The sequence below is a fragment of the Xiphophorus hellerii genome, chromosome 8, assembly GCF_003331165.1.
Source record: "Xiphophorus hellerii strain 12219 chromosome 8, Xiphophorus_hellerii-4.1, whole genome shotgun sequence".
Taxonomy (NCBI): domain Eukaryota; kingdom Metazoa; phylum Chordata; class Actinopteri; order Cyprinodontiformes; family Poeciliidae; genus Xiphophorus; species Xiphophorus hellerii.
In genome coordinates, this window is record NC_045679.1 from 20,123,126 (window position 1) to 20,150,958 (window position 27,833).

Consider the following 27,833-nt stretch of genomic DNA (forward strand, 5'->3'; position numbering starts at 1 on the left):
AAACATGACTGTCAGGTTAATTGGTCTCTCTAAATTCTCCCTAAGTCTGAGTGTGTGTGTGTGTGTGTGTGTGTGCATGGTTGTTTGTTCTGTCTCTGTGTTGCCCTGCGACAGACTGGCGACCTGTCCAGGGAGTACCCCGCCTCTCGCCCAAAACGTTAGCTGAAGATAGACACCAGCACCTCCAGACCCCATTAGGGACAAGGGTGTACCAAAAATGGATGGATTTATAGTTTAAGCACTGGGGTTATCTTGAAGCTTTTATTGCCATAGTTCTAAGGGTGGAATTACATTAAATCAGCTTTTTTGAGCTTTACTCTCACCAACCGCCATCTTTCCAACCACCTCAGAGCTGCAATCTCCATGCCAAGCTTCTGCCTCACAGAGCACCCCTCCTCTGCAACGCACACAACTCAGCTCCTTAAGACTAGTGGCAGTAGCAATTAGCAAATACTGTGCATCTGCTGACTTCATCATGTGAACTAGTTGTCGGGGCAACGCTCCTAAGAACGATGTAAAAGGCATAATGGAGAAGTGGCGGAACGAGTGGGAGCTTTTTAAAGAGACAAAGGCCCAATTTCAAGGCCTTAAATTGCGAAGTCAGATTTCTTTTAAGTTATGCTTGGTATATGCAGCATTTTTAAAACAACTGAAGGTAACAGCTTCTTGATTGTGCTGTAAAATAGCACAATGTGCCTGAAAAATACATAATACTGTCCATTTAATTAATAGCTAAAGTACTTTGCTAAACTTTTTTTATATTACAACTGCAATTTTCAATGTTTGTTGGACTTTTTATGCATAAGTCGATTTATCACATGACATCGTAATTGTGCAAGGCACTGTTACGCCCTTTTCAAATAGCATAATTAGGCCTGCAGCTATGATACGTCTGAATAAGCTTCGCGGTCGACAAAACGCTATCAGACGGTGATGCATCCTGAAGGTCGACTCATCCGTACTTTGAATAATCGCTCTGATCGGGGTGGATCTGGGGAGCGATTATCCCCAGAGGCAGCAACAAAACTCAACCGCTTGATTAAATCACTGTATGGTTTCCAGATTAATCCCACAACGCCAGGAGATGCTGAGTTGACATTAAAAGTAAAAAAAATAAATAAATATGAATGGGAGGGGGGAAAAAAACAACAGGCCAATTGATGACTACAAGCAGCTGTACAGCACCGTGAGGCAGGGCAGCACCAGCAGCAGGGGGGCCGCTTCCTCGTAGAAAGGAGCGGCCGAGCTGTTCACGTCGTGTCCGCAGAAGGCGTGCTCCAGCAGCAAATGGGTCTCTGCGCTGATGCCTGGTGCAGGGGAGGAGGAGGAGGAGGAGGAAGAGGGAGAAGCACACTGTCATTATCCGGGAATCGGATCTAAGTGGGGATATGATAACGCCATGCTCATTTTGTGCGTTGAGTTGATTCCAACCACGTTTCATTATCTCTCTGCCGCCTGCATGGAAGTGAAATCAATGCCAGTGAAGGCTGCGGCCGACACGCTCAGAGCAGTGAGCAGAGCTGCTACACAGCTCTCTGAATTCGTGGTAATATTTCGGTAGACCTTGGAGACATGCGCACCGTGTTGAGACCATTCCTCCCACAGGTGCTGGACGTCCTCGTTGTGATGCCCGTGGTGGTCGTAGTGATCCGGATCTGCATGAGAAACACAGCAAGCTGCAGTTAAAAATAAATACATGAATGAATAAAGAGTGGAAGCAGTCGGGGTAACTCTGGAGGAGTTGCAGAGATCCAGAGTAAAAACGATCCATAGGAAAGAAAAAAAAAAGAAAATTAAGACTGGAGACTGCAGCGGAATAAACATACAAACAGAGATCAAAGCATGTTCATATGTCAGGATGACCTAGTCAAAGTCTAGATTTAAAACTAGCTCAGAAAAAGTGAAATACCTCAAAAACTGGTTGAATACAAAAGCACACCACACCTGAATTTTTATTGGTAGAAAATGTTAAAAAAAAAAAACAACCAAAAACCAACAACCATGCATTGTTTTTCTACTGTTTCACAATTATGCACTACTTTGTGTTTATCTGTTACATAAAATACATTGGTGTAGGAACAAATTGTTGAAGGGGTCTGAATACTTTAACTTTAAGTTAAAGTTGCATTGCTACATATGTACATGTTGTGATCGTGAATGAGTAGAGGAAGAAAAGGAATGAGAGAATCAAACTAATATAGAAAACAGATCTTGTTAGTATAACAAACAATGGCGTTTTGTGCTTTCAGACAGTTCTGTCAAAAAAATTAAAAATCTGTCACAAAAAGCAGGAAAGAAACCCAAATATGAGAGACATTTTTGACTGCTAAAATTAAAATGTAAAAAAAAAACTTAAGTTCTGATTTAGTCATCCTTGTGTTTACTTCAAGTCGCATTTGCAGTTTATAGGGGGGGAAAAAGCGGCGTACCATTCGTGTGATGCCAGAGCATCCTCTTCAGCTCCCTGAGGGCCTGCGTGAGGTTTTCCAGCTGATCGTGGAGGTGAATGTTCTCCTCTATCAGGGCGTGAATCGTGTCCTGGAGCTCAAAGCCTTGACCTTCCAGCACTAGCAGGGTCAGGAAGAAGAGCGCTGGTCTCAGTCCACTCATAATGACCAAGCACACAGAGGCTTTGTCATTTCTTCACTGACAGCTGCTCATTGCCTTCATTTTGGGCATCTGTATCCCCTGGTGATTGGTGTGGCAGGTTTTATGAGCTTACAAAGGTGGGTGGGAGCGATCTTTAATTCCAAAGCCGTGAGTGGAAAGCTGCCAGCGGGGCTGCTTTAAAATCCATCAAATCATTCTACATCAGTGAACACAGCAGCACAAAGCCTGTTTGCAGCAGGATCTCATTTACATGAAATATATATGATTAAATACTGTAAGTAAACTCTGCACTTTCAGGACTATGATGGAAATTATTGATACTATTCTCCCAACGTGTTTGTTTTGACTGCACAGATCAATACAGCCAGCATTATTTGATAAGCTGTTGCTCACATTTGCCTCATCTGCCACATGGCAGGTTAGCTAAAATAAAACCTGCTACCTTAGAGCAAAGTCTCTAAATGAAGACGCCTGGCACAATGCAAGCTGGAGGTGGTTTAATGAGTTGCAAACAGCGATGCCAGGAACTTTCTGCCTTGAAAACTCTGGCTGGAAGTAGGTCAGTAAAACCAATCGTGTTCTCGCTGACCCATTTGTAGTCGCTGCAAAACCAGTCACATTAGTTGAGGTGTTCAGAAGGGAATGACAGAATAACTGAATAAAAAATATCCATCATCCTGTTCCTGCGATTTAGTCCTTTAAATCAAATTAAGTTTTCGTCAAGTGTCTAATTTTTCAATAAAAGCAGTCAGATTGTAGAAGTTGTGCTTATGGATAAATTACAGCTTTACTGAAGATTAATTAGTAGAAGAATGTCATACAGGTTCACATGATATGTAGTAAACATAATTAAAGTCAATGGAAAGGGTGGGTCAAACCTGGTCATATCAAAGCAAAAAACAGATTGTGACCAATATCTATATGTTTACATTTCTACAAGAGAATCATCTCTGACATGACATTAATGTCAATATTTAATAACTTTGTTTCGGGAGCGTACCAGGTAAGAGCTTCAGTGAAATCTTTCACGCAAGAAACTACAGAACTAAAACTACTGAAGACTCAAGACAACATACAGCGTTTCTTCAAACAAAAAGCCTTTATTTATTTTTCATGGGGATTAGTTTATGCTGTCTTGACAGCCCTGGTGCGCTTCTTTTTCACCACAACAGGCTTCTGGCTCTTCAGAATAGCACTGGCACGACGCAGGGCAGCCTGGAGGAGGGGAAACAAATAAAACCGCCATTATAATCTTAAAACCTTTTAAAAACATTATCACAACTTGTGAAGCGAACCAGAAATAAACTAGTTTTTTCCTTGAAAAATACAGTTAGTGATCTCACCATGCGCAGGTCCTTCCTGTAGCTGTTCTTGCGAATGATGTGCCTCAGGCTATTGAGGGTGGCACGGGAGTTCTTGTTGATGGTGACTTTAACGTAGGACTTGACAGGCTTGTGCTGGCCTGAGCAAAGAGAAAAGTTGTTTCACATCACGGCCACCACAGAGCTTTAACAAATCATAGCACAATAAATTTGCTACCAAAGAGTCATCATCGGAAAGCGAGTTTCTTTCCGTCAGTAAGATGCATTGCGTTTTTACCTGCACGTCTCTTCAGCACCACCACGATACCCTTGCCATCAGCTGCAGGCTGCACACCGACGGTCTTCTTGTGCACCAAGCCGTTGAAGCGGAAAGAGTTCCTGGACTTCAGGTTGTTGGGCTCCTGCGACAGGAAAATGACTCAGAAATCTACGTCTCTGTCTTATAATGAACAATTATAAGACAGAGAGTTGACAACAACAAATGCTGTTATCAACTACAACTTCTAAATGACAAAATCTGTTTTTGGGACCTCAACTATTCCTGTGTATATGGCTCTGTAGATTTTATGAAACGAAGAATTAAAAAGAAGAAAAACTTGTTAAAAAAAAGACATTCAAATAGAATAAAGGTGCAAAGAAAAACTGGAATTGGTAGATTTTGAGGTTGATCTGTCTTCAGTGGAGACCAGAACCTCAAAAAATACCGTCTTTTAATGATCAGTGAATGGCTTTAAGAACTGAAAGGTTGTGCTGATGTGAGAAAACTCAAATAGAGTCCCGTTTGAGATGTTGATAAGATGGCAAAGTCTGAGATGTTCAACAATAAAGTGAGAAAAACAAAAATGTTTAGGCAGCTAAGCAAGGATGGATGTGGATGGAGGCTATTTAGTAGCAATAGCTACATTGATTATTTATGTTATGCTAGATAATTAACTCTAACCTAGTATTTTCATAATAATAGTAAAACCACATCTTAAAGTGACTGCTCTCACTCGGCATTACTGTGCCTCTGCTTCTATCACAAAATTATGACCACACTCATTGCAAAAAGGTTAGAAAAAAATACATTTAATGCTTAGGATTTCTTGAAATAAAAGCAAAATGGCAAGTCAAACCTTTACAAACTCGGGGATTGTAAACTGGCCACCAGTTATATTTATATTATTTCGAGAAAATATAACATAAAGGCACTTTTCCCCAGGTCCTCTACGCAGCATATATCATTTTTCTGTTAACTTACAATATCTACAACAACTCAAAAGTCTATTTGTTTGCAACTTCACCACAACAATCGCACTGGCAGACACTTCGGAGTCGATTCTTGTAAGTACTTACAGTGCTGTAGGTCTGTCCGTTCCTCTTGATGAGGAAGCTGGAGCAGTTCCTGATGACCATCCACTGCAAATGGGACGACATGATGAACCTGAAAAAATAAGTGTAGCTGTTTAAGAAACATTAAACAAGAAACATCAACTGATCGGTTTTAACTACAAATGCTCTGAAATGGGAGAAGGCACTGTGCTATTACTTACTACGGTAATAAAGCAGAAAATCTTGTTACAAGACGTGAACTAGTTAAGCTCCGATGTTAGGCTTTAGTTATAAAATGTTAAAGTATACAGTCCATGTACTATATTTGCACTAACCTTCAATTTATTTCATTCAAGTTTAGCTCAACCAGCTAACGTTAGCTTCACCACTCATCAGTACACGGCGAGGCCTAAGTTAGCCAACATACTGACACGTTTATCCTTAACTTCATAAATAGAACAAGATCGTTTACTGTGACAAAAGGTGTGTAATAATACACTATGCAAAGCTATTAAGTTTTATTTGTGTAAATACAATCGCGAACAGAAAACTAATTATTTTATTTACCGGCCGTTAGCAGCCAAAGCGACCACGTTACCTTTTAGCGGAGGAAAAGGACCAGAGAGACCGGAAACCGCTTCACGGAACCTTTTCAGAAATCCTTACGCATTGAAAAACGCTGTTCTGTAAACATTTTGTGAGATGAGCCAGGAATATGAAACTTGAAATAACAAAGTTGACTTACATATTACACTTAGAAGTGAATATTTAGCGTTTTGCCCCTACATGAACCAATTATTGGTAGTTTATGAAAAACTAGTTCTCAATGACAACAGCGGAGGGACACGTTTAATGAATGGTCTCTCTAGCATGACGTCATTAATGTGCGTCGCATGTTTACAGTTAGAAATGAACTCCTGATTAGAATTTATTTTAAAGCGTTTTGATAGTGTGTCATTTTATATTAAAGCGCGCTGGTAAAAGTGGTAAATACGGACTAAGGAGAGGCCGCTTATTGTCGGAGATATTGCATTGTTTGACTTTGTTTCTGATCATTTCTTGGCTGATACGTTTAAACCGTATTCGAGGATGTGAAACTAAAAGTTGTTGGAGTTAAAAAGTTACTTGGGAAACTATTTATTTCAAAGGTTCACTCCGGTTTAAGGTGGTAGATAAAAGCTGTATCTGAATGAGAAAGGACGAGCATGGATAAAGAAGAAGATTTGGAGATACTTGGTGAACAGCTGTACTCTCTGATCTACCCCAAACACAAGGAGGGTGCTGCAAAACTCACAGGTGAGCTCACCAGTATGATGCATTTTATACACTATAAATTATTTCCCGTAACAAAAACATAAACAGCATTAATATTCTCTGTCCCGTTGTATAAATCCATCCATCCATTTCATCTACCTTGTCCTCTAAATGCAATTTAATAGTTTGGAAGTTTTGTATCTATATTTATATATATTTTTTTTAAAAATAATTAAAGGACTGAGAACTTTGGAGATGAGGGTTTAAAGGTGCAGATAAAATGCATAAATGCTAAAGTGAAATCTTATATGAACCTGGTTGTGTGTTTCAGGTATGTTACTGGAGCTTCCAGCTGCTGTTTTGAGCCAGATGCTGCAGGATGAGGCCATGCTGACAGCAGCTGTGGAGAAAGCTCTCAGAGCTCTGCAGTTGGCACCGAAGGCCAGGTATGATCATCAAGTGGAGACTGGAGCAGTGATGTTGTTTGTAATGCTGGCGAAGACTATGAATAAGCTTCTTAAAATGAAACCTTCCGTTGTTTATGTGATTCCTTACAGTGAGGTGGCACAGAAAGATGAGGATGATGTGTCCGAGTCCTCCGACTCTCTGGGGGAGCAGCTGTTTGAGTTAGTGGATGTTTACAACACTGGTCACTCACAGAAAATCACAGGTGAGTAAAATATCCTCGCTCTTTACAAACACAGAGAGATTACCCTTCAGTATACATTTTTTTAATTTATTTGTTGATCCATTTGGCCTGCAATTTTTTATGTTAATAGCTCTCCTTCCTGCTATTGTCTTCATAGTGGTAAATTAAATAGTCAAAATACTGCACGTTGTACGTAATCAAACTCACATTCAGTTTATCTACACTTATCAGTTGAGCATACAAACATCTGCAAGTCATTTTTACAGTTACAGTGATAGCACAGATAGCATTTATAGGCAGTATATTGCTTTTATCTACTCATAAGGGCTGTTTTTTACTTTTCCAAAATTTAAAGTATGAATATGGTGTACTGTATTCATCTGTTTTTAGTCTTTTTAAATGCTCTTTTGCTAAACTGAAATTGTAAAAATGAAACAATCCAATGACTATGTGAATTTTAGGACATTCCTATGCTAACTTTAGTTTTTAGCATAGTTACTCAGCATTACTGGTGATGTACTTTTCTTATGCAATGAAAAAGTGTTTTGTCTTGTGCACAGGAATGCTTTTGGAGCAGCACAAAGATGTGGTTTTACAGCTTTTGTCAGACCCCAAACTCCTGGAGGAACATGTGAATCTTGCCCTGAAGACACTGAAAGAGTTTGTAGCTTTTTACTCTGACTCTTGTCCTCACATTCAATTTATTTTATAATCAAGAGACACACTTTACATTGGAATTTTTTTAAACTACTGCTAAAATATTCTGCCTTATTTTTCAGGCAGAATATAGAGGAGACGGACCTCAGCGACGCTTCAGAAGTTGATGAGACAGACAGGCTGGGAGAGAAGCTCTTCTCATTGGTCAAGCAGATGGATTCACTGCATGCGAATGACATCACAGGTGAACTGACCCCAATTTATTTGCCATTCAGCATGCACCATGCTGCGAGAGTCTTCACAGAGCCCTGATGTGTTCTCATAAAGACATCCACATCGTTTTTCTAGGTATGCTCCTGGAGATGGACGCTGCTTCTCTCCAACAGCTGCTCAGTGACCACAGAAAGCTGCAGGTTGCCGTTCAGAAAGCACAGGCAGTGCTGGACACTGAGAGCTAAGCTGGATTTGATAAACCCAGATTATGAAGACTTTGTAATTTCAGACTAAACTGTGAACTGGGTATGAAAGCAAGATGACCGATGAGTCTGAAAGACATCATTCTGCTGAAATGAAGGCTCGTTTCTGAGTCCTTTGTTTGCAGTGTCAGCATCTAATGAAAAACAGATCTGTACTGCTTCACTTTGGTGCCAAATATTTACGGTTTTTCTTGATAAAATTGTTTACACTAATGCATAAGAATTAATTTTCTTCTGTAGAGATCTCAGAAATTTGGATCAAGATGCTGCTTTTTGTTTTGCATTATTGTAAAAAGATTTCAGCTGCTAGGAAATATAGCCGATTTTCAAACACATTAAGGATGCTTACTGTTGTATATAGTAGTGTCAGAACTATTTCCAAATACTGATTATAAAGATATTCATCATTACCATTTCTTAGTCCTGTGTTCAGCTGTAGCATACAAAAGGAGGACGAAAATGAATGACTGAGCTAATATGGATGGATTTATGTAAATATGTTAGGTTTGATGTGCTGATTTATTTTTAAGTTTACATTTTAATAATGTAGAATATGACTCACTATCAAGGAAGGAGTAATTATGGCTGTTTTGAGCTCAAAATGGCCATTAGTGACACAATATAGCTATTTGTGTCCATTTTCTTAAAGTAGCTAATAATGTTGGACCAATCACATTTCATCATCCTCCAAAAAACAGATTCTTTGGCTCCTGTTCCCCTTTAAAATATGAAACTGTTTGGTTAATTCATTTCTGAACTTAGTATCTAAAGGAGAAAGTTTCAGAGCAACTCTGTAGGTACCAAGTGATTCATTCAGGTTAGAGAGCGTTAAATGTAAATGGAGGTTTTAAAAGTACAACAGGACTAAAGAAAGATCTTTCTTTATTCCTGACTGAAAACAGATGTTAAAAAATATATATCACATGAGTTTGTGATGAAATTATTGCTGTATTGATTTCTATATTTTCAAAATAAATATTTTAATACCCAATAAATGTTACCACTATGATATCTATATCTACATGTTAATATTGTCATTTTCTTCTAAATTCAAATAAAACTCAACCACATTTCATTCACCTCACAGAGCTGACCTCGACTTTCATTTCGCAGAAATAAAGGACAGCCAACTCGTTTCAAAATGCCTTTTTTTATGAAGTAAATGAAACCACTAGACATCTCTATCAAAGTGCTACAGAGCGTAAAAATAACTTTATTATTATTATCATTTGTTTCCATTATTTGTACCGATGATTCTCTGTCAATGATTTCACAGCAGAAATTCTAAAACAACGGAGAACACCGGCCTCTGCTGATTAACAATCCGACTGATGTCTGCAGAATGAGTGACGGAGTAACATCTGGGGGTGACAAACGTCAGACTCGGGAGTTACATCTGTAAACTAAAATGACAACGTATTTAAGAGTACGACTAGCTCAAGGTTCACAATTTTAAAGATTTATTGGTATGCAGAAGCAGGCGATACAAACGATTAGATTGTGATTGCAATTTCTTCAATCAATAATGCATCTGTTCAAAGACTATTTGGAAAAAAAAAAAATTGTTAATCTTCTCACACGCGCACGCACACCTTTTATGTCTACATGTCATAAATACAATCAATCTGATATACAAATATTTGGATAGATTCATTTTCTGCAATATTTAAAATTCATCTTGAATTCTGGTTCCTGTTAGTTCAACAAACTTCCCTCCATTTGAAGCTGTCAGCTCAGAACCTTGAGATAACCATGGACAAAAAGACTCTCTGAGATCTTTGAAGGTGAACAAGTAAGTGGGGGCGAAGGGTTAAATAAATACCTGAAAGCAGCGATCAATCCCTGCATACTTCTCTTTCTTAAATCATCCAACATGCTTTGTTTAGTGGATCTAATGGAAATATCTACACAGCAAGACCAAACAAGCAAATCAACACACAAGTTGCCACCTCTAGCACGTAGACTGCTTATAGAAATCTCCAGTATGAAATTAAAAAGGTGCCACTTCCTTTGTATCCTTCACGTATCCGTCCAGACATCTAGAGCACAACGGGACGCTGGATGATCAGTGTTTTTATCCGTCAGCGTTAGTGGAGCAAGGCGTGTACACAAATTATGCCGACATGAACACACAGTTTGCTTGTGTTAATGTATCCATGATGCAAATCATTTTTCGACCCCTGTTTGGTTTCAGGAATAAGCCCTTCAAGGAAACTCTGTGCTTGTTACAAACACACACCAGCGACACCTACTGGGCTGATGAAGGTATAATAAAAAGACAAAAAAAAAAAGTGGTTAAACTGTTTTGATGAAAACCCACATGATGGGATCAAGCTTTTTAAATGAAGGCCAAAAGAGGAGTTCTTAAGACAGAGAGCAGTATGTCCATGTGCTTCATTTACTTCCAGGTAGACTCTCATTTTTGTCCATTTAGTCTATTAATTTCATTTCTCTGTTGAGGGGGATGTTTACTTATACACTGGGTACTGGCGCTGGCCCAACCGGCTAGACCGTTGTCCCCCTCCCGATGGTGCACTTGTCTGGGAAAGAGACAGAAGACATTCAAATGGGACATCATGTGAACAAACAGGGCAAAAAAAAACAAACAACATGGTGGACAGACCAAATAAAACATGCTGCTTTAAAAACCACACCTGTGAAAACTGCGTAGGGTTATAAAAAGTGACACCTCCTGCGGGTGTAGTCCCCTGGTTGGGATGACTCTGTCCAGGGAAAAGCAGAGGTACTTTGGTACTTCGATGTTGACACATTGATTCACAACAAATTGCCAGGGGGAAAGTGGAAAGACGATGCAGACTGGATCCACGGTGAGGCACCATCACAAACCACTGTTAATGCGTATTTCAGTAGCCATGCAAACTAGATGCTAGGGTTAGAGCAACTCGCCTAGGACAACTTTAAAAGTTACATTTAAACCATTGCATCAATCTCCAGCATGACTGACTCTGATCATTTAATGTTTGTTTTTTTCTTTCAAGCAAATGGAGGATATTGAATAGGGTCCTACTAACATTGTGTAGTGAGCACATTGGCTTGAAAAAAGTATTCCCAACCTTTGCATTTAATTTTTCACATTACAACGTCAAACTTTGATGTATTTCAGTAGGGCTTTTTGTGTGATAAATTAAAAAAGTAGTCAATATCAGTGAAACCGAGGGAATTCTGAGGGAGTTCTCCAACATTTACTGAATCTTGGTATGAATCCAGTTGTTCTATGAAGGAATCACAGACAACATGAGTGAAGAAACGGCACCAAGAAGCTCAAACAGGTCAGGAAGTTTAAAAGTTTCATCAATGTATAAAACAATACAGCACGGTTTCATTTATCTTATGAAAACTCAAAGAAAATAGTACAACTGCAAATCAACTTAAACACCTTGCCCAGGCAAGGTGAACATTAATCAGAGAAGCAACCAAAAAAAACCTGAGAAAATTTGCTCAAGAGACAATTAATAGTTTTGCACTCCACAAATCTGGCCTTCATGGAAGACAAGCAAAAAGAAAAGTCAATGACTGACTGAAAGGAAACACTGAAACGTCTAGTCAGCAGTTTACAACAAGTCATATAAAGATACAGCAAATGGTGAAAGAAGAGGCTCCGGGTGAATGATGCCGAAATTTATGTTTTTGGCCTAAATGTAACAGAAGACCTCCATGGTGAAACACAGTGGAGGCAGCTTCATGTTGCTGGGAAGCGTATCTTCAATAGGGTATAGCTGGTCAGAGTTTAATGAGGATGGACAGAGCTAAATAAAAGACGATGCTGGAAGTGAAGCTGTTTTGGGCTGCAAAAGTCTTGAGACTGAACAGAACAGCAATCCAAAACATCCAGTCGAAGAGAAAATCACGACTATCAACATCCAAGAGATTAAGAGGTGAGACTTGAAAGTTACTGCTCACAGATGCTCCCCTGTCAAACTGACTAAGCTGGAGCTATGTCGCTAAGAAGAATTAAAAATAAAAAAAAATTAAAAATCACTCTATATGTGCAAAACTGGAAGACATATTCTAAAAGCAAACAACTTCTAGCTGCAACTGCAGTGAAGGGTGTTTCTGCAAAGTTTGTCCTGAGGAGAGATGAATGGAGATGCACACAGTGCTTTTCAGATTTTTATTTATAACTTATTTTGATACATTTTACTTTTCTTCCGCATCACATTTACTATTTTTTCTATTACACCTACCCATAAGATACAATTGGACAAGTTTGAGGTTGTAATGTGGGAATACAGAAATATATACGTATTTCGGTTAGCAAAAGCCTCACTACAGCTGTCAGAAAATTTTTTGACCCCATAAGAATGTGCCATGAATCAAATTTCATAGCAGCTGCCAGCTACTATTGCAATAACTTTCTTCCTTCAGCGTTGCGTTTTCTTAAATAGACACAGAGCGGAGATGGTAATGCTGGAGACAGCAGGTGGTAACAACAAGCAGACATTCTAGGGCTGATGCTCAGCAAAGCCTTGGATGTAAATGGTGAAGTTTTAATGATGAGATGCTACAGAACAGAAACAGGAAGATGCTGGCAGGGCATTATTTAAGGACAGACTAGAAGTACCTGGTTTAAATGCTGACTCACTTCGCGTGATAAAGAACTCATTGAGCTAGAACGTGACAGCTAAAGAAAACAAGTAGGAAGGGAACAAAAAGAGAAAAAAAAAATCCCATCACCTTGTATTAATAATCTTTCATGCACTTGATTAGATCAATTTCCACAATCAAGTAAAGAATAAAACTAAGTAAACGAGCATTAAACAACTGTAGTTCTTAGAAAACAACACCACATTGATGGAATTATATTGCAGAGACACATGGAATATAAATTATAGTAATTATCCAGGCATTCAGCATGAGAAAGATGAGAGTTAAGGTTGGTATGCATGCATCCTTGAGTCTTCTCTTACAAGAACTTAAAAAAGCAAACTATGCAGTCAAGCTTTATCTCATTGTGCCATAAAGCATAAAGCCCATTATACTGACAGATGGATCTTACCTCTCCTGACTGTGACCCATCTGGAACAGGAGGACCTTCTGGGGCTGGTGGTAACAGCGTGGGGTTGAACACCTGAGCCGGTCAAAAGATTCAGGATGAGTAAAGGTGCAACTTTGTACCTTAAAAATTGGATTTCCATCTTGACATTTTGAAGGATTTCAAGTTTCATTGCCGTCTATATAACTATTGAGATAAGATAGTGAAATATTTACATGACTAAAGTTTAATTCAAGGTGCTTAAGCACGTTTTAATGTTATAACTCCATACTTTTCCAGAATACTTATTCCATTTTTTTGTCTACTTTTAAAGTACTAATACAGTAGTTCACAGCAGATATTCCAAAATAAGTTAGGTCTTAAACACTGAAATAGACAAAAAAAAAACAAAAAAACAGATCGCTTGATTCCCTGATGAGAATAATTCCTAGAAATACAAACGTTTCCCCCTACTCCATCCTGACCCAGACATGGAAAATAATTTAAATTTTCATCCACTCCCAGACTGCATAGGAACACAGGATGTTGTGCAAATGTTTAAAAACCAAAGGAACCTGTGGAGGAGCGCTGCTGCTTGGTGAATTCTGCTCTTGATTTCCACCTTCACTGCCTTCCCGAGGCTGCTGGTCACTGGGAGCTTCACATAAAGAGAGAAGTAGAAAATATTTCATTTTGCTTTTAGGTATTTTGCTTCATTAGCTTTTTTCAGCTTATCAACAAAAAAACTGAAAAGAAATGATTCTTAAGTTTCACTGCTGTCTTGAATTTGGGCAAAAACAAGAAAAAGCTTGAAGGAGCGACACATCTTATCTGTCCTCTAGTTACATCTCAAGAATTTTGAACTCTTCAAATAAAAGTTAAGCTACAAGGTTAAAAAAAAGCAGGAAAAAAAAATTACTTATGTTCCAGTCTGAGATGTTTTTAAATGTTCTTGGTTCGCTCATTGTATTTTCACGACACACACCTGAACTAGGCACAAACAGGTTAGCAGGCATGGGCATGGGGGCCAAAGGAGCAAATAGGTCCACAGGAGCCGGGGCCACTCCACTCGGCTTAGCTGTTCCGCTTGGGTTCAGAACGTCCACATATCTGCTCCTAGTGCCTAAGAAGACAAACAGTCAAACAAATTACAACTAAGGATTTAAAAGATACATGGCATCCATAAATATCTGCCCTGAAAAGTATGAGGCCGAGTCAAATTTCCAGTCTACTGTGCATCTTACCTGCTTTTCTGGAAAACATGTTGACGGCAGACCCAGCACCCGGAGGGGCAGTGGGCCCCCCAGGACCAGGCATCTGAGGCATCTTGGGAAAACCGGTTGGAGGTGGAGGAGGAGGCTTACTCTAACAGAAAAAAACAAACCAATCAAAAAAAAGGCTTGTTTAAGATCTATATTTTTAAAATATCCATTTATTAACCACCGACCTCTTCTTCAGGCTCATTCAAGTCAACCCATCTATTTTTCTTTTCATCCCAAACAATCTGGCAACGATAAACACATAAACCCATAGATTGGTAAAGAACAGTTCTAGAGTTGAGGTGGAAGGAAATAAAATAAGCACATGTAACTTACAGAAGGATTTTTATCATCTGGCAAGTGAGCCTCATTTTTTCTCTTCCCAAAGGGCCAAAATGACCAGCCTTTACTCTGTTTGCATGGAAAGGAAGCGCTGCGTTAATCAGTGTAATACTGCAGTGTGCAGCTTTTGAAATTGTAAGAAAGTGATGAACCTTTTCTGGAGAATCCTTCTTGGCTTTCCTGGCCTCCTCTTTGCGTGGCTGTTCGGGAATCGAGGGCGGAGGTGGAGAGGCCTGTTTTACAGCAGAGTTGCTCCGCTCTCTTCCACCGGAGTGAGTGGAAGATTCAGAGGCCCTGCGAGAGCTGCGTCCAGATGGCTGGAAAACAAAATATTCTGATAAGAACACGCTTTGATACGCTCAGGCATTTACATAACAAATGAAATACTTAGTCGATCAAACTAAGGGCTTCACCACATAATAGTAAAACCAAGTAATTTTAGTGAGTAATAATCATCTCAAGGGAATTTAATATGTTTCGAGACATTAAGCTCTGGTGTGAAATGTCAGTGTTACTTCTATATGCCGTTACTTCAGCCAGGATACACCAACATACCAAATGCATTGAAGATTGTGAAGTTGTTCGTGATCTCCTCGGACCCTGCGGAACCAAATAAACAAGGTAAGCATTTTCTCTTGTATTAGTGGTTTCCAACATTTTTGCCACATAGACCAAAATCATCAAGTTTGTGCTCCAGAAATTCAATATATATTTCTATCAAAACGAGAAGGTAATTGTACACTAAAATTTGTCATTTTCAATTCAGTTTATTAATTTATATGGCACCAATTCACAACAAATGACATCTAGAGGCACTTTGCAAAAAGTAATTTCAATCCAATCATACATACATTCCAACTGATCCGAACAGTAAAATAAGCTCAGTTAATTATTCAACGTAGCTTAAAAAGTTTCTAACTAAGGAAACCCAGAAGATGGCATCGAATCATTGACTAATTTAGGTAGCTGGTATTTCAATAAAAGGAACAAAGTCTGACTTTTGTAAGGAAAGGATCTATAAATCATTATAGATTTGAAACATAAAAAGGGCTTTGTATGTTTGCCTTATTAAAAAAAAAAACTAGAAATGGAATAAAGATTCCTAAATTGTCTAAAATGAATCCTTTTTGTTTCAAATTTCTTTTTTGAAAAAAAAACAACCACTAGCTGTACTGAGTCATGTTTGGCAAACCGGTCAACCCCAGTTTGCCTGTGCTGGTGTGAAAAAATTCAGCCATCTGTGAATGGGGTCAGAGGCTGTTGTTAATTTGGAACTTGGACAACCCTGTCTCACATAAAAAATATTAAAACGTATTTTAGGTTGTTTTAGAACTGCAGGCGGGTAAATACTGACCATGATAGCCATGTGGTCATACAAGTCCATCTGAGGTGTGAAGGAGCTTCTGCGTGGGGAGGATGATATTGGATGTGTGGGATGCATCTCCGGGTGGGGTGGGGGCGGCTGCTCCATGGGGGCCATATATCCAGGAGAGGGAGGCATGTGCTGGGGCATCTGAAAAGGTGGGTGAGTCATTTGAACAGGTGAATGTGGCACCTGTGAGGGAAACATGTGAGGCGACATTTGGCCCTCTTGTGGTGAGGGAACAAATTGCTGGTGGGCTCCGAGATAGGCCTGCTCATGTTGATGGTGGAAGGGGGGGTGGGCGACGCCAGGATCCTGTGGAGGGAATCCAGGCATGGGGATTTGGCCCGGTGGTCCACTGGGGGATACGGGGTAGAACTGGGGCACATCGCTTGAGGGTGGGAGCTGAGCTGGAGCCACCCCCTCATGGAGAATGGAGGAGGGAGCTGGAAGGAAGTGAAAGAGATTCAATCTATCTGCCAGCACTAAGAGCTAATCACACACAGAGCAAAAGTTTGAACACATTCACACACACCTGGAGGCATCAACTGTACTGCCTGCGGTTGAGGCCCAGGCATTAATGAGCTCATGAGCTGGTTGTCGGGGGCCTGGCCGTCCACTTCCAGATGCATGCTGTAAGGTTCAGGTGGACTCTGGGGCTCCAAGTCTGAACTTTCGCTGATGCAATCAAACTGTGCAGGAGTACTTCTGTCCCTGTTGTATGTAATCACACCAGTCTTACAAAAAGAGAGAGAAGAAATCATCAAATATGTTAATTGTTTAAAAATTACATTGTTTGTTTAAGTCAATCTAAATCTGATGAATTTCTGGAAGATAAAACCTTATATCGAATTTTTGAAGAAATCTATCGTTACATAGTTCCCTGTTGGAACTAGCAAGAAATGTTTGCAATTATATTATGCCACAAGGTGACGTAGAACCTTTGCTCTTCCTCACCCTGATCTGTCCATCCAGCTGTTTGAGGCGAATCAGCCATTCAGGCTCAATGAACAGCTCCTGCTCAGGTCTTTCCTTTAGTTGCGGATCAAAGAACCGCAACTTTTCTGACATCTTTAAGCGAAAAGAAAATAAATAAATAAATCACATGTGTCAAAGAGTCAAATATAAAAAGATATCAAAAGCAAGGAACAACTACAAACCTGTATGATCTGGCTGATGAACACAGGGGAGTAGTAGGAAGCATGCATAAGAACCGTCTTTGCGATAACTTCACAGTAATGAAAAGCTTGGGCAGACAGGCCTGATTCAGCCAGTCGGCATGCATAGATTAGTTTAAACACCTGATGGAGGACAGAAAGAGAGAGAATATAGTCCTCAGATATTTTATTTACAATGTAATTATGAATGTAAAAACATATGAAACAGGCTTCTAAAAATAACAAAAAATCCACCTGGAAGTTGGGCAGTGAGCAAGGCTGGGAGCCCAGAGATTGAGCGTACTCATATGCCTCTGTCCTCTGGATTGCTTCATTGGTGGCAAACTGATTAAAGGCCAAACTGAAGGCAAGAGACAGAGTTACATGTCTGGCTTGTTTTCAGTTTATGTCAAAAGACATATCCAGGACGGTGTGTGTGTTTTGGACTAACCTGTGGTTGGATCCAAGCAACACCAACTTGGTGCTCTTCTTGGTGTAAACCCCCAGGCCAACTTGGGCCATCAGGTAGCAGAAGTGAGCAGCGTCAGTCAGCCCTTTAGAAGCTTTTCCAAAGCAGAAAAAAATGGTCAAAAATGTTAGGAATGTAGCTACCAGCTACCATTAATGTCAATACAGTTTAAACAACTTCCACTGGATAAAGTCTTAATAAAATAATCATACCCAGAGTGTCACCCATAGTGGTGATAGTGCGAGTGTCCAAGTCCATATTGTGTGTTAGGTTTGAGAGGACCATGGCCAGATGGGGGCGCCAGTCACCCCACTTCTCCTCTCCACAGCACTGCATAAGTGAAAAAAGAAATGTTCAATTTAGATAGCTGGAAAATCATTGTCAACAACTTCTTCAGCACACCAGTTTAAAAACAGGTTGTAAGGACGTACCGTGGCTGAAGCAGGCATTCTCCCTGACATCAGCTGGTACATTGTTTGGAGAGGGTCATTCATGGGCAAACTATTGGCAAACCTGAAGAAGAAAACATTTTAATGATGAGAAAACCATAATTATAGGTTAAGAAACTTCAACTGCAGCTACTTCACCTTGTCATGACACGTGCATGTGTCCTGTTGTCCATCTTACTAGCCAACAGCAGGGCGTGACCCCAGAGACCTCCTTTCATGGCTGCTTCAAGTGCATCCTTTTTTCATCAGACAAAGAATAAAATGTGTCAGATATGTTTGGCTTAAAATAATTACGTAATTTTGCTAATCATTGTATCTCCTACCTTTTTGCGCCCAAACAGAAGCAGCTCTCTGAAGCGCTCCGTTTCCTTGCCGATGTTCTCCGGGACAATCATGAAAGTGTCGGACAGAAGGGAGAGCGGTCCAGCTCCAGGCTCCTCTTCCGCTCGTGCAAGAGGTTCATTGTTGAAATCAATCAAGTTGGCTTCGTTGGGACTCTTGCCAGGCAGCCAGACAGAGCGATGCTCCTTCAGCAGGAGGTCAGCGATGTCTGTGCCGACCACAGTCTGAGGAAATAGAAAACAACAATCAGAAAAGACCAAATTTTAATCAAATAATAATTGTTCTGGTATTTCTACAGCTGCAGGCAGCACAGTCTCACCCCATTCTGTCTACAAAGCAATACAATGAAATCCCAGAGCAGGCGGGCAGAGTCTCTGTCCAGCAAGTTGTTGTCACGGGAGCACTCCATTGCTTTGTTTTGAGAGAATTTTATCACATCAACCTTGTGGGTCTCCTCCCTGTTGGCATGACAGAAAATGTTAGGATATAATATGTTTCATTACAAAAACCTAAACTGCAGCAAAAAAAGAAGCTAAATTTAGGATGAATTTCAATGTTGTTTGAACTCAACATTCTGCTTTTTTGTTACACTACTTTGCATTATTTGGATCACTAAAAAACTGAAGTCTGGTTCTTTAAGGAGTTTACTTTCACCAAGATTCTGTGAAGTATTTGAGATGGAGATAACTAGAAAAATACACGTACTTAATTAGAGGTCCAGGGAAACCTCGCAGCTCAGCCTGATCTGCGGTGTCCTGCAGCATCGTCTAAAAGGAGAAGTAGAAGATAAAATAATACATAACATATTCTTTACATTATTTTCTGCTCACAATCATCTACAATGTTTGTATCTCCAAAAAGGCGATAGAAACAAATTTTACAACCTATGATCCATAAATTAAGGAATGCCTACTTTACGGTTAATGCATAATGAGATAAAGTAACTTAATGTGTGCTGAAATTTAAACCTTAAAGCTCTGTACAAAACAATAAATAAAAACTTTTTACAATTTTTTTACAGTAAATGTACCTCCATGTTGTGGATCTCAACCAGAGCAGGCTGCCCAGCTGAGGGCAGATTGGGCAGGACTTGGATCAGATGACCTCCAGGTCCAAAGCGAGCACAACGATGGGGCATGGTAAACTTTTCTGGGGTTGCAGGACGAGGGGGAGCTGAAAGGGAAACAATGGTTACAGTGTAAGTAATTAAGTGAGATATAATAAAGAAAAAACATTTAGTACTTGGAGAAATGCTTTAAAAATATATATATATTCTCCAAAAACTGAGTTTTGTAAGATTACGTTGCTCTGGTGCAATCCAGGTACTGTCCGCAGTGTACTCTGAGGGATACATGTACTGGCTGTAGTTCTGAGTAGCGTCCGTTTGATTTGGATACTGGCCATAAGAGTAGTCAACAGGGAGAGTGGATTGTGTTGTGTCATAAACTGCAGACACCAAGTCAGGCTGGCTCCTGTACACCTGGCTCTGCAATTGAAGTGCAGAAAAAAAAAAGAGTTGAGAACAAGGTGGCAGAAGATCCAGGTCCCCTAAAATTGAAAAAAAAAAAAAAAAGTAAACAGCATTTTTTTTTATTGCCTATGAAATAAAAAGCAGCCATGACAGTTCACCTGCTGTGACCGTGAACTGAAGCTGCTTCGTCTGCTGTGATGACTGGTGGAGCTGTGCACACTGTGTGCCGACCGCTCGCTATGCACGCTGCGCCGGTCAAAGTCGTCGCCGTAAGGATCTCTCCCGCGCACGTTGTCGTCGTCAAAACTGCGATCATATCCGGGATAGTACTGCCATTGGTCGTCGTAGCCATCTTTCCTGTGAGGGAGCCGATAAAACACTCAGCAGGAGTAAACTGATAGGACTCATGCATAGCTACGCTGTTTTACATCTTGTTGACTTCATTGTACTTTTTACTAAAATGTACAAAGAGTTTTAATAACGCATACCTGGACGGATACTGCTGATTATAGTAGCCGTTTCTGTATGCGTCATTGTAATAAGACCAATAGGATTGATCATAGTATCCTCTGTATCGCTGGTCATACTGTCCATAGTTGTATCCTTTTTAAACAAAAAATTGAGAAAAAAGAAGATAATTGACAAATACATGAAACTTTTTCTGTGATAAATCATTGTCAAATTGACATTGTATTAGCAAATAGCTCATACCTCTATAATCATAGTGCTTGGGGTAATCTGCATAATATTCACCGTAGGCACTTCGGTTTTGCCGTTGGTAATCTTCAGAATAACCTTGCCTGAAGGACAACACAATGTGATATTTCACAGGATCGGCCCACGTGGCACAATACAACACATGAAATTGAAACATGCCCAAAGTGTTATTTCAACATGCAAATCCAAACATGATCCTGCAATTAAGCAGCCTTGGGTGTGTGCTGACTAAAGACCGACAAAAAAATGTAGTTTTTAACAGTAAATGATTTCAAAGTAAAGGATGCAAAATAAATCATCAATGCAATTTCTGTTTTGCATTAAAAATGCATAAAAGACCACTCGAAAATGCAATGTTTGTCATTTCATATTTGCAGTAATTAAAATACACACTTTGGATGGCAATAAGATATTGAGGCTGTTGGATGGAGTCTCATTCCAGCGAATTCACACACTTGACACAGCAGTAAGAGTGTTTTATAATAGCATTAATTTTTAACTTCAATTTCCTAATAATGTGCAGACCTCATTAAGTATTTGTTCATTGGAGTCAAAGGTAAGGTAAAGAGCAGATTGTTGCTTACAGGGATTACAGCTTCAAATATGATCTGACTGAATAGACAGTAAATATGCAAATATTTGCACATTTCTTATTTTTAAATATTATTTTTATAAATTATAGTCATTCATTTGTTTTTCTAAAAGGTGTTTTACATTAACATTTACATTAATTTGCCAGTTGTTCAGTTGCAGGAAACAAAAATCATAAGCATTGTATTATCAAAAATATCATTTAAGAATAATTGAGTTCAGTAAATCAAACGGCCCTCAATAACAATCACACTTCCTCATTTGGTTCTTTAGAAAAATGTATTGCCCACCTCTGATAGACATAAAGAAACAAAAAGGCAAAAATCAAAGACATTCTTCTAGACAACTTTAATGGTGCCATATATGGGAAGAAAGAGTGATTTTTTTAGAAGACAATGGATTATGATGTCTGTAAACAAAATTCCCCTTCAGAAAATATTAATAATCAGAATGGAAATGGTCAAAGTCATATTACTGTGCGATTTATCATGCGATTAATTGATTAAATGCTTTGCAACAGGCTTAATAGTGGTACACTACTACACCTCAAAAAAACAAAGTGGTGACATTTTTTTCAAACAATTCTGACTTTTAACTATTGAATTGAAGAAGATTGTGAAGGTTAGATACTGAAGCAAGACTGACTGCTTCACTAACCTGGATGAAGGCCGGTCCGAGTACTGACTAGTCCTTGAGCTGGGTCGATCAGACTGTGGTTCTCTATATTGGTAGTTTGGATCACGGTAACCTGGGTTCTGCCCGTCATATCTGCCATACCAAGGGTCTCCTCTGCCTCGGTAGTTTGCATCCTAACAGGAAAGCATAAAAAAATGAATAATGAATAAAGAGGGACACACAAGGCCACAGTTGCTCATAAATGCTAGCAAAAAATCGCCTCAACCCTTACTTGGTAATACTGCTGCATTCTCGGATCTCCAGGTGGAGGTGGATACTGGCCTGGAGGATACTGTCCTCTGCTATCTGCGTATTCTCCATAGTTTCCATAGTAGCTGCTGTACATCTGCCCAGAACCAGGAGGAGGAGGAGGATGCACGTAGCCTTGATGGCTGCCTGCAGAGGAGGGTGGTCGGGGAGCTTCAGCTGGAACTGCTTGGGAATCCCCCTGAGGTACGGCCCCCTGCGTGCCTGGGGGGCACACCCCAGGAGCAGCAGGAGGAGGAGCATTCCCTCCAGCAGGTCCTTGTGCCGGAGTTGAATATTGACCTTGAGAAGGTTGGGCTCCACTGACAGGAACAGCAGGAGCATCCCTCTGTCCCTGCAATGCAACTTGAGAATTGGATGTCTTAGGAGGTTCACTTTGCGTCTGCTGAGTGTTTGGAGCAGCTGGAGGCGGTCCTGGTGGAGCTTGTGAGGTGGATGTAGAAATTACTGTCTGGATAGAGAGATTCCCTCCGTCTCTTACTCCCTGCTGAGCATCCTTGGTGACCTGCAGGTAAAATCCATTACTAGACTGTGACGACTCATGCAAAGACGACGGCTGGCCGTACGCCTGGCTCTGACCATGTGATTGGTGCATAGAAAAATCAAGCAGTTCGTAGTTTAATGTCTGATTATGATTAGAGACAGAAGCAGTCACGAGAGAAACGGGCTGTGAATTAACAGTAGAATGGCTTTCTGCCCCCAATGATTGGCCCCTTGAAAGAGGAGGGTGAACAGGTTGAGAGAGTGGTGGAGTTGTGATTTCTGAAGTTGCTCCAACTGTTTTGTCTCGAGTCAGATTGAGCGGACCCTGATTAGGAGCGGAGGAACAGAAAGCCGCGGACCCAGAAGAAAAGAGCGGATTTTGCTTAGAAGATAGGGCTGATGGTAGAGAGATACTGGCACCAAGCCCTTGTGCGGGAGGTCTTTCAGGGGACACAACTTCTCCATGATTAGTCTGAGTGGATGACGGAGTAGGAATGCTGGGGGGAATCACGCTGTAATTGGATACAGGCGGGGCAATTAAAACGGGCTGATGAAGTGAGCCAGACACGAGCAGAGATGCGTAACCCAGGCCGCTTTGAGAGTCAGCTGGCTCTGCATCACTCACCTTTGGTGGGTTTTCTAGGTTCTCTGAATGCTGCTGAGAAGCTGTCTGAACTCTCTGCGAGGCCTGTAGGTCCAGCGGACAATCCTCTGGTGGCTGGATGACGTCAGCACTGGGTTCTCTTAATGGGGCCAAAACTGGGGGGGCTGCAGGGGCGAGGAGGATATTGGTACCCAAGCTCGTAGGGTCGTTCTGAGCCCACAGAGTAGTGGCCGGACTCTCGCAGGGCCGATTGGCCCCAAAAGCACGAGAGGAAGGTCGAGAATGAGGATGCACCACTGAGTGTGTTTGACTGGATAATACATCGCCGGGAGCAGAAGCTGAAGCTTGTCCTGGCCCATAAATGTTCTCCATATTGTCTGGCGGTTGCTCCAAGTTACCAGATATGGAATCAGAACCTCCTTCAGCAACCATTTTAGCCCTATCGACTTCAGCAGGACGCACTCCAACACCATGTGAACGTACGGGTTCAAAAGAGCTGTTAGCGCTTGCTTGGAAAATCCCAGTTGGTTTTGGTGGGCTAGGCGTGGGGTGCCACATATGCTCTACTGAACCTTGCACTCCTACATCACCACTTGGAGATGTATCTATCTGCTCAAAGTAGCCTCCGGCAGCAGCAGCAGCGGCAGCAGCAGAAGAGGTATTAGGATTATCGGCGAGACGAGGGCTTTCCTGCTGAATAAAGGTACCTTCGACTCCCTGGTGCCGACGGGGGTCGGTTCCACTTCCATGGCTCAAATTGCTGTAGTTGGATGACACACTCGCAGATCTCATTGGTCTTGGGACTGAATCCGGAGTTTCCAGGTTGGGTCCTGTTTCAAACTGGTCAACTGGGTTACATGCAGCAATAGCAGCAGCAGCACCGCTGCTGAATTCGTTGGGTAAAACTTCCTGGTTTGGAACACACTCCAAATTTTCCACGTGGTCAAAGTCATTATCTGGGAGCTTCTGGATGTGCCCCTGTAAAGGATGACTGCTTTCATTCATATAGGGAAGGCGTGAATGATCTGGAACAGACACTCCATGGTAATCGACAGTCAGATCTGAATGACTACTATGAGATGGTGGGTTGCTGTTATTCTGAAAAGATCCAGCAACACCATTTAATGTTTTATTCCTCTCATCAGCAAGCGTTTCCTCGTTTTCCACATCACTCCCTTTGAAGAACATCGAGATTGTACCAGACTCTTGACCGTAGACATCTGTGACAGGGACAGAACTTGGCCCAGGTTGACAGACAGAACTAGGCCCCGTACTGGAAACATGAGGAGATCCAGTAGAGTCTATAGGTGGCTGATGATGGCTCAAGCCGGTACCCATTTGGTGGTAGCCGGCGTCCTGCACTGGTTGGTTGAACCACAAGTCATGGGGCGCAGAGCTCTGACTGAAATAACTCTGGGTTTGGAAATGTGAGTTGAGGTGCTGGGGTCCATTTGGGTCAGGCAACAAAGAGCTGGCAGCTGCTACAGGGTTCTGAAGAGGAGCAGGGGGGTGAATTTGGGGATGTCCAGAGTAGGCTTGAGGGGTGGGGGCACTGTGGTGGGGTGACTGGCTGTGGGAGGGGTACATCTGGGTCTGTGGTGGTATATTTGAGGGCCGTGCTGGTGGATCAACAGTTGGTTGGAAATAGTTTTGAACTGAGGGAGGCCGGCTTGAGTGATCAGGAGCCCACTGAGTAGATGAAGATGAAGTTGGAAGGGGTTGAAAAGGCAAAGGATGACCAAGATGATGTGCCTGAAAATCCTGGTTAAAAAGTGTATTACTAGTTGCTGGTGACGTATGTGATGCATCTGTGGACATAGTTGCAGTTGGATCTCTTGAATTAAAATAGTCCTGTTCACTATTAGCCGATGTATATCCTGTGGGACTTGGAGATGGGAAAACACCAGCAGACGGTGTACCCTGAGGGGTGAATAAAGTCACCCCTGACAGAGGTTGTGCTGGGGGACCAGCCACTGCAGCTGGAACATTTTCAAGTAACTGCGGTTGTGGAGGGAGTCCAGAACCAAGCTGAGAGTACATGGCATTAGGTGGAGTTTGCATTTGTGGTGGGCTGCTGTTAGGTATTGTAGGAAGACCACCTGCAGCCATGGGAGGTGGAGCTCTGCCAAAAGCAAAAGGGTCCGTTATGGGCTGGGTAGGAGGCGGCATAGTAGCTGTCACTGCTGTTGCATGCTTCTGAGGCCTTATTCTGCCTGTCATATTAGGCATCGAGGCCCGGGGTGGTCCAGCCCGAGGAGGTCCAGCCCGAGGGGTTGGTTGCATGTCTGCACAGCAAGTCCAATGACCAGGTCACTCTGAAAGATGTTACTGAAGAGACTGAAGTCAGGCGTAGCTGTAAGAAGTAAAGGAAAGAGGAAAGGGTTAATAAAAGCCACACATGTTCCTTTGAAAGGACATTACCACACCTTTATTTGTGTAAAAAGTACAACGTGGCAGCTTCTACATCAGAAAGTGTTTCAGCTATGTATATGTCCTCTCTGCATCGCCCCTTTAACTTATCTCATGCATGTTAAGAAAAAAGCATACTTAAATCTGCTGCTATGCATAAAAACAGTGCTTTTAAGAGAAGGAAGTTTTCACCTTTCCTTGATATATTAAAATTTAAACATACTTCAAGGAAGTCTTGTAGAAATATAAAAAAATCACATCCCTATTCAGAGGCTAAGAAGACAATGGCAACTAACTATTTTGTTTACTCTTATATATGCTTGTAGCGTAGCTACATTTGCAATTGATTTTGCTCATCATGTCGTGGTAATGGCCCCAGCATTTTTAAACGACATTTTAAAAATACTAACAACTGCAATCAAAACAAAACTGGTTAATGAAGTACTGATCTCTTTCTCCAGAATTTCACAAAGTTTTAAAAAGTGAACTGAAAAAAAAAGCCTTACTTCTGCTTTCTGTATTTTTAATTAAACAATAAAAGAGTTGACTGACAGGCATTAGCAAACACAATGGGGAATAAGAAACCTATGAGATTTCTGTAAAACAATACGACAAATGCCTTATGTGATGTCTTCAGAAGTATGTGTGTTTTTTGGGAGGGTGAATTTTAGCTTCAGTAAATTAATTACTCCAATAGCAAAACACATAAACACTGACCACGTCATATTGTTGGGTAAAATCTGCATCTTTACCAAGGCTGATTCATCTAAAAGAAAAGTACAATGATTTTGACTACTGCATAGGGACGAACAGCAATATTGTTTTTAATATGAATCCATTAAATTGGAATTAGCTCTGCATATCACCAGATAAACAACAAAATCCCCTTAGATTAATAAATCTGTGATCTTACAATAATACATGCAATGAACTTCGACTTCGTTTAAATCCTATCATTTGTTATTGTGCGCCTGTCACATGGAAGCTAAGAAGATGTACGTGAATATGCTAAGCTAGAGAGAAGGATCAATAACAGCTTCATCTCGCACGGAAGGTAAGTAGGTTCAGTCAGTCGGAAGAGAGATCCAAGATTTTTCAGATGATCAGGTTACAAATTTATAAAGAACAACCTGGTAGGCTAGCGATAACTATGTTGAAACTCGAAGTTCCAAAAAGTCCAAAAGTTAGCTGCAACCTTGCAACTTGTCACCGATAGCTGGACTTAGCTATTACATAACCGAGGCTAGCTCTCTTTGGTCAGGCTCGACATTAAGTTACCGTTACAAATTAAGCTGCCTTAGAGGAAGGGTCCAGAGAGTGCTTTAGCTCAACAGCTAACAGGAACGCTACATGTCCACAGCGGCACACAGCAAAATACTAACATTATACATTAGCTTATATGGGACAAAGTCGAGCAAGAAGACGGGCATCGTGTTGTTGTAGTACCAACTCTTCCGTGACAGGAAAACACACGGCTAAGTTACGAGTCCCTAGACAATCCTAGGGTGATTTAACAGGTTCACTGCCTGGTCAGCTAGCCTTAGCATCGTTGCTTAGTTAGCACCGCCAGCTAACTAGCCTGTGCTAACTAAAGGGTAACAGAGTAATTCCTCTTAGGGACACGACATTAAAACCCTTGTAGTACAACTTTGTTAACTGCGCTATATGACTAATATTACACAATGTCAAAAACATTCATATATAAAAGTACGTTCTTACAAATATGCAGGACTGTAAGTCTCACACAACGCCACCATCTTCAATGAACACATCCTACTAGGCTACGTGTACAAGCTCCGTCACGGCCCAAACAACAATTACGTCCAAACGGGGCGGGGCTTGTTAGACTACTGTGTGGATAAAAATTTAATTAAACAATGAGCAAAAAGGAATACTCATTTACAAATGAATTATACTGAGTTATATATGCCAGTGGGTTTAAATTATTTACTACAAATTAAGT

General features: G+C 40.9%; 3 protein-coding genes across 8 annotated transcripts; 1 reads left to right on the forward strand and 2 right to left on the reverse strand.

Annotated features, from left to right (window-relative positions):
* Positions 1 to 3,689: 3,689 nt before the first annotated feature.
* Positions 3,690 to 5,929, reverse strand: rpl28 (ribosomal protein L28). Of its 2 annotated transcripts, none has more exons than XM_032569986.1 (5): positions 5,842 to 5,929; positions 5,268 to 5,355; positions 4,210 to 4,333; positions 3,954 to 4,072; positions 3,690 to 3,825 (listed from the first exon to the last, which is right to left on the reverse strand). In XM_032569986.1, the coding sequence occupies exons 2-5, from the start codon at positions 5,346 to 5,348 to the stop codon at positions 3,736 to 3,738; spliced, it is 414 nt and encodes a 137-aa protein (XP_032425877.1). In that variant the 5' UTR covers positions 5,349 to 5,355; positions 5,842 to 5,929; the 3' UTR covers positions 3,690 to 3,735. The 2 variants fall into 2 exon arrangements, with proteins under 2 accessions (XP_032425877.1, XP_032425876.1); XM_032569985.1 differs by having other exon boundaries at positions 5,811 to 5,885.
* Positions 5,930 to 6,108: 179 nt separating this feature from the next.
* Positions 6,109 to 9,296, forward strand: LOC116724348 (polyadenylate-binding protein 3). The gene is made up of 6 exons (XM_032569984.1): positions 6,109 to 6,539; positions 6,829 to 6,943; positions 7,055 to 7,167; positions 7,707 to 7,806; positions 7,926 to 8,047; positions 8,152 to 9,296. The coding sequence occupies exons 1-6, from the start codon at positions 6,449 to 6,451 to the stop codon at positions 8,259 to 8,261; spliced, it is 651 nt and encodes a 216-aa protein (XP_032425875.1). The 5' UTR covers positions 6,109 to 6,448; the 3' UTR covers positions 8,262 to 9,296.
* Positions 9,297 to 9,463: 167 nt separating this feature from the next.
* Positions 9,464 to 27,675, reverse strand: sec16a (SEC16 homolog A, endoplasmic reticulum export factor). 5 transcript variants are annotated; one of them, XM_032569982.1, is made up of 32 exons: positions 27,590 to 27,675; positions 23,483 to 25,814; positions 22,340 to 22,879; positions 22,090 to 22,241; positions 20,836 to 20,924; positions 20,613 to 20,727; positions 20,283 to 20,481; positions 19,956 to 20,139; positions 19,684 to 19,826; positions 19,359 to 19,420; positions 18,973 to 19,111; positions 18,635 to 18,877; positions 18,450 to 18,547; positions 18,294 to 18,375; positions 18,075 to 18,192; positions 17,845 to 17,956; positions 17,649 to 17,754; positions 17,397 to 17,537; positions 17,194 to 17,307; positions 16,772 to 16,973; positions 16,228 to 16,682; positions 15,429 to 15,473; positions 15,026 to 15,190; positions 14,868 to 14,942; positions 14,720 to 14,776; positions 14,517 to 14,637; positions 14,258 to 14,395; positions 13,848 to 13,930; positions 13,297 to 13,368; positions 12,862 to 12,921; positions 10,934 to 11,002; positions 9,464 to 10,819 (listed from the first exon to the last, which is right to left on the reverse strand). In XM_032569982.1, the coding sequence occupies exons 2-32, from the start codon at positions 25,742 to 25,744 to the stop codon at positions 10,748 to 10,750; spliced, it is 6,513 nt and encodes a 2,170-aa protein (XP_032425873.1). In that variant the 5' UTR covers positions 25,745 to 25,814; positions 27,590 to 27,675; the 3' UTR covers positions 9,464 to 10,747. The 5 variants fall into 5 exon arrangements, with proteins under 5 accessions (XP_032425873.1, XP_032425870.1, XP_032425869.1 ...); XM_032569979.1 differs by having other exon boundaries at positions 12,883 to 12,921; positions 22,340 to 25,814; XM_032569978.1 differs by having other exon boundaries at positions 22,340 to 25,814.
* Between the last annotated feature and the right edge of the window lie 158 nt (positions 27,676 to 27,833).

Excerpts from the sequence above, each read along its gene's own strand:
- LOC116724348 (XM_032569984.1), top strand. The coding sequence starts at position 6,449 with ATGGATAAAGAAGAAGATTTGGAGATACTTGGTGAACAGCTGTACTCT. Across the intron at positions 7,807-7,925 it reads GCCCTGAAGACACTGAAAGA|GCAGAATATAGAGGAGACGG; the intron begins GTTTGTAGCTTT and ends CTTATTTTTCAG. Across the intron at positions 8,048-8,151 it reads GCATGCGAATGACATCACAG|GTATGCTCCTGGAGATGGAC; the intron begins GTGAACTGACCC and ends TCGTTTTTCTAG.
- sec16a (XM_032569978.1), bottom strand. The coding sequence starts at position 25,744 with ATGCAACCAACCCCTCGGGCTGGACCTCCTCGGGCTGGACCACCCCGG. Across the intron at positions 22,242-22,339 it reads GAATGCAGCAGTATTACCAA|GATGCAAACTACCGAGGCAG; the intron begins GTAAGGGTTGAG and ends CTTTCCTGTTAG. Across the intron at positions 20,140-20,282 it reads TCAGTTCACGGTCACAGCAG|AGCCAGGTGTACAGGAGCCA; the intron begins GTGAACTGTCAT and ends CTTCAATTGCAG.
- rpl28 (XM_032569986.1), bottom strand. The coding sequence starts at position 5,348 with ATGTCGTCCCATTTGCAGTGGATGGTCATCAGGAACTGCTCCAGCTTC. Across the intron at positions 4,334-5,267 it reads ACGGACAGACCTACAGCACT|GAGCCCAACAACCTGAAGTC; the intron begins GTAAGTACTTAC and ends TTCCTGTCGCAG. Across the intron at positions 3,826-3,953 it reads ACAGGAAGGACCTGCGCATG|GCTGCCCTGCGTCGTGCCAG; the intron begins GTGAGATCACTA and ends CCCCTCCTCCAG.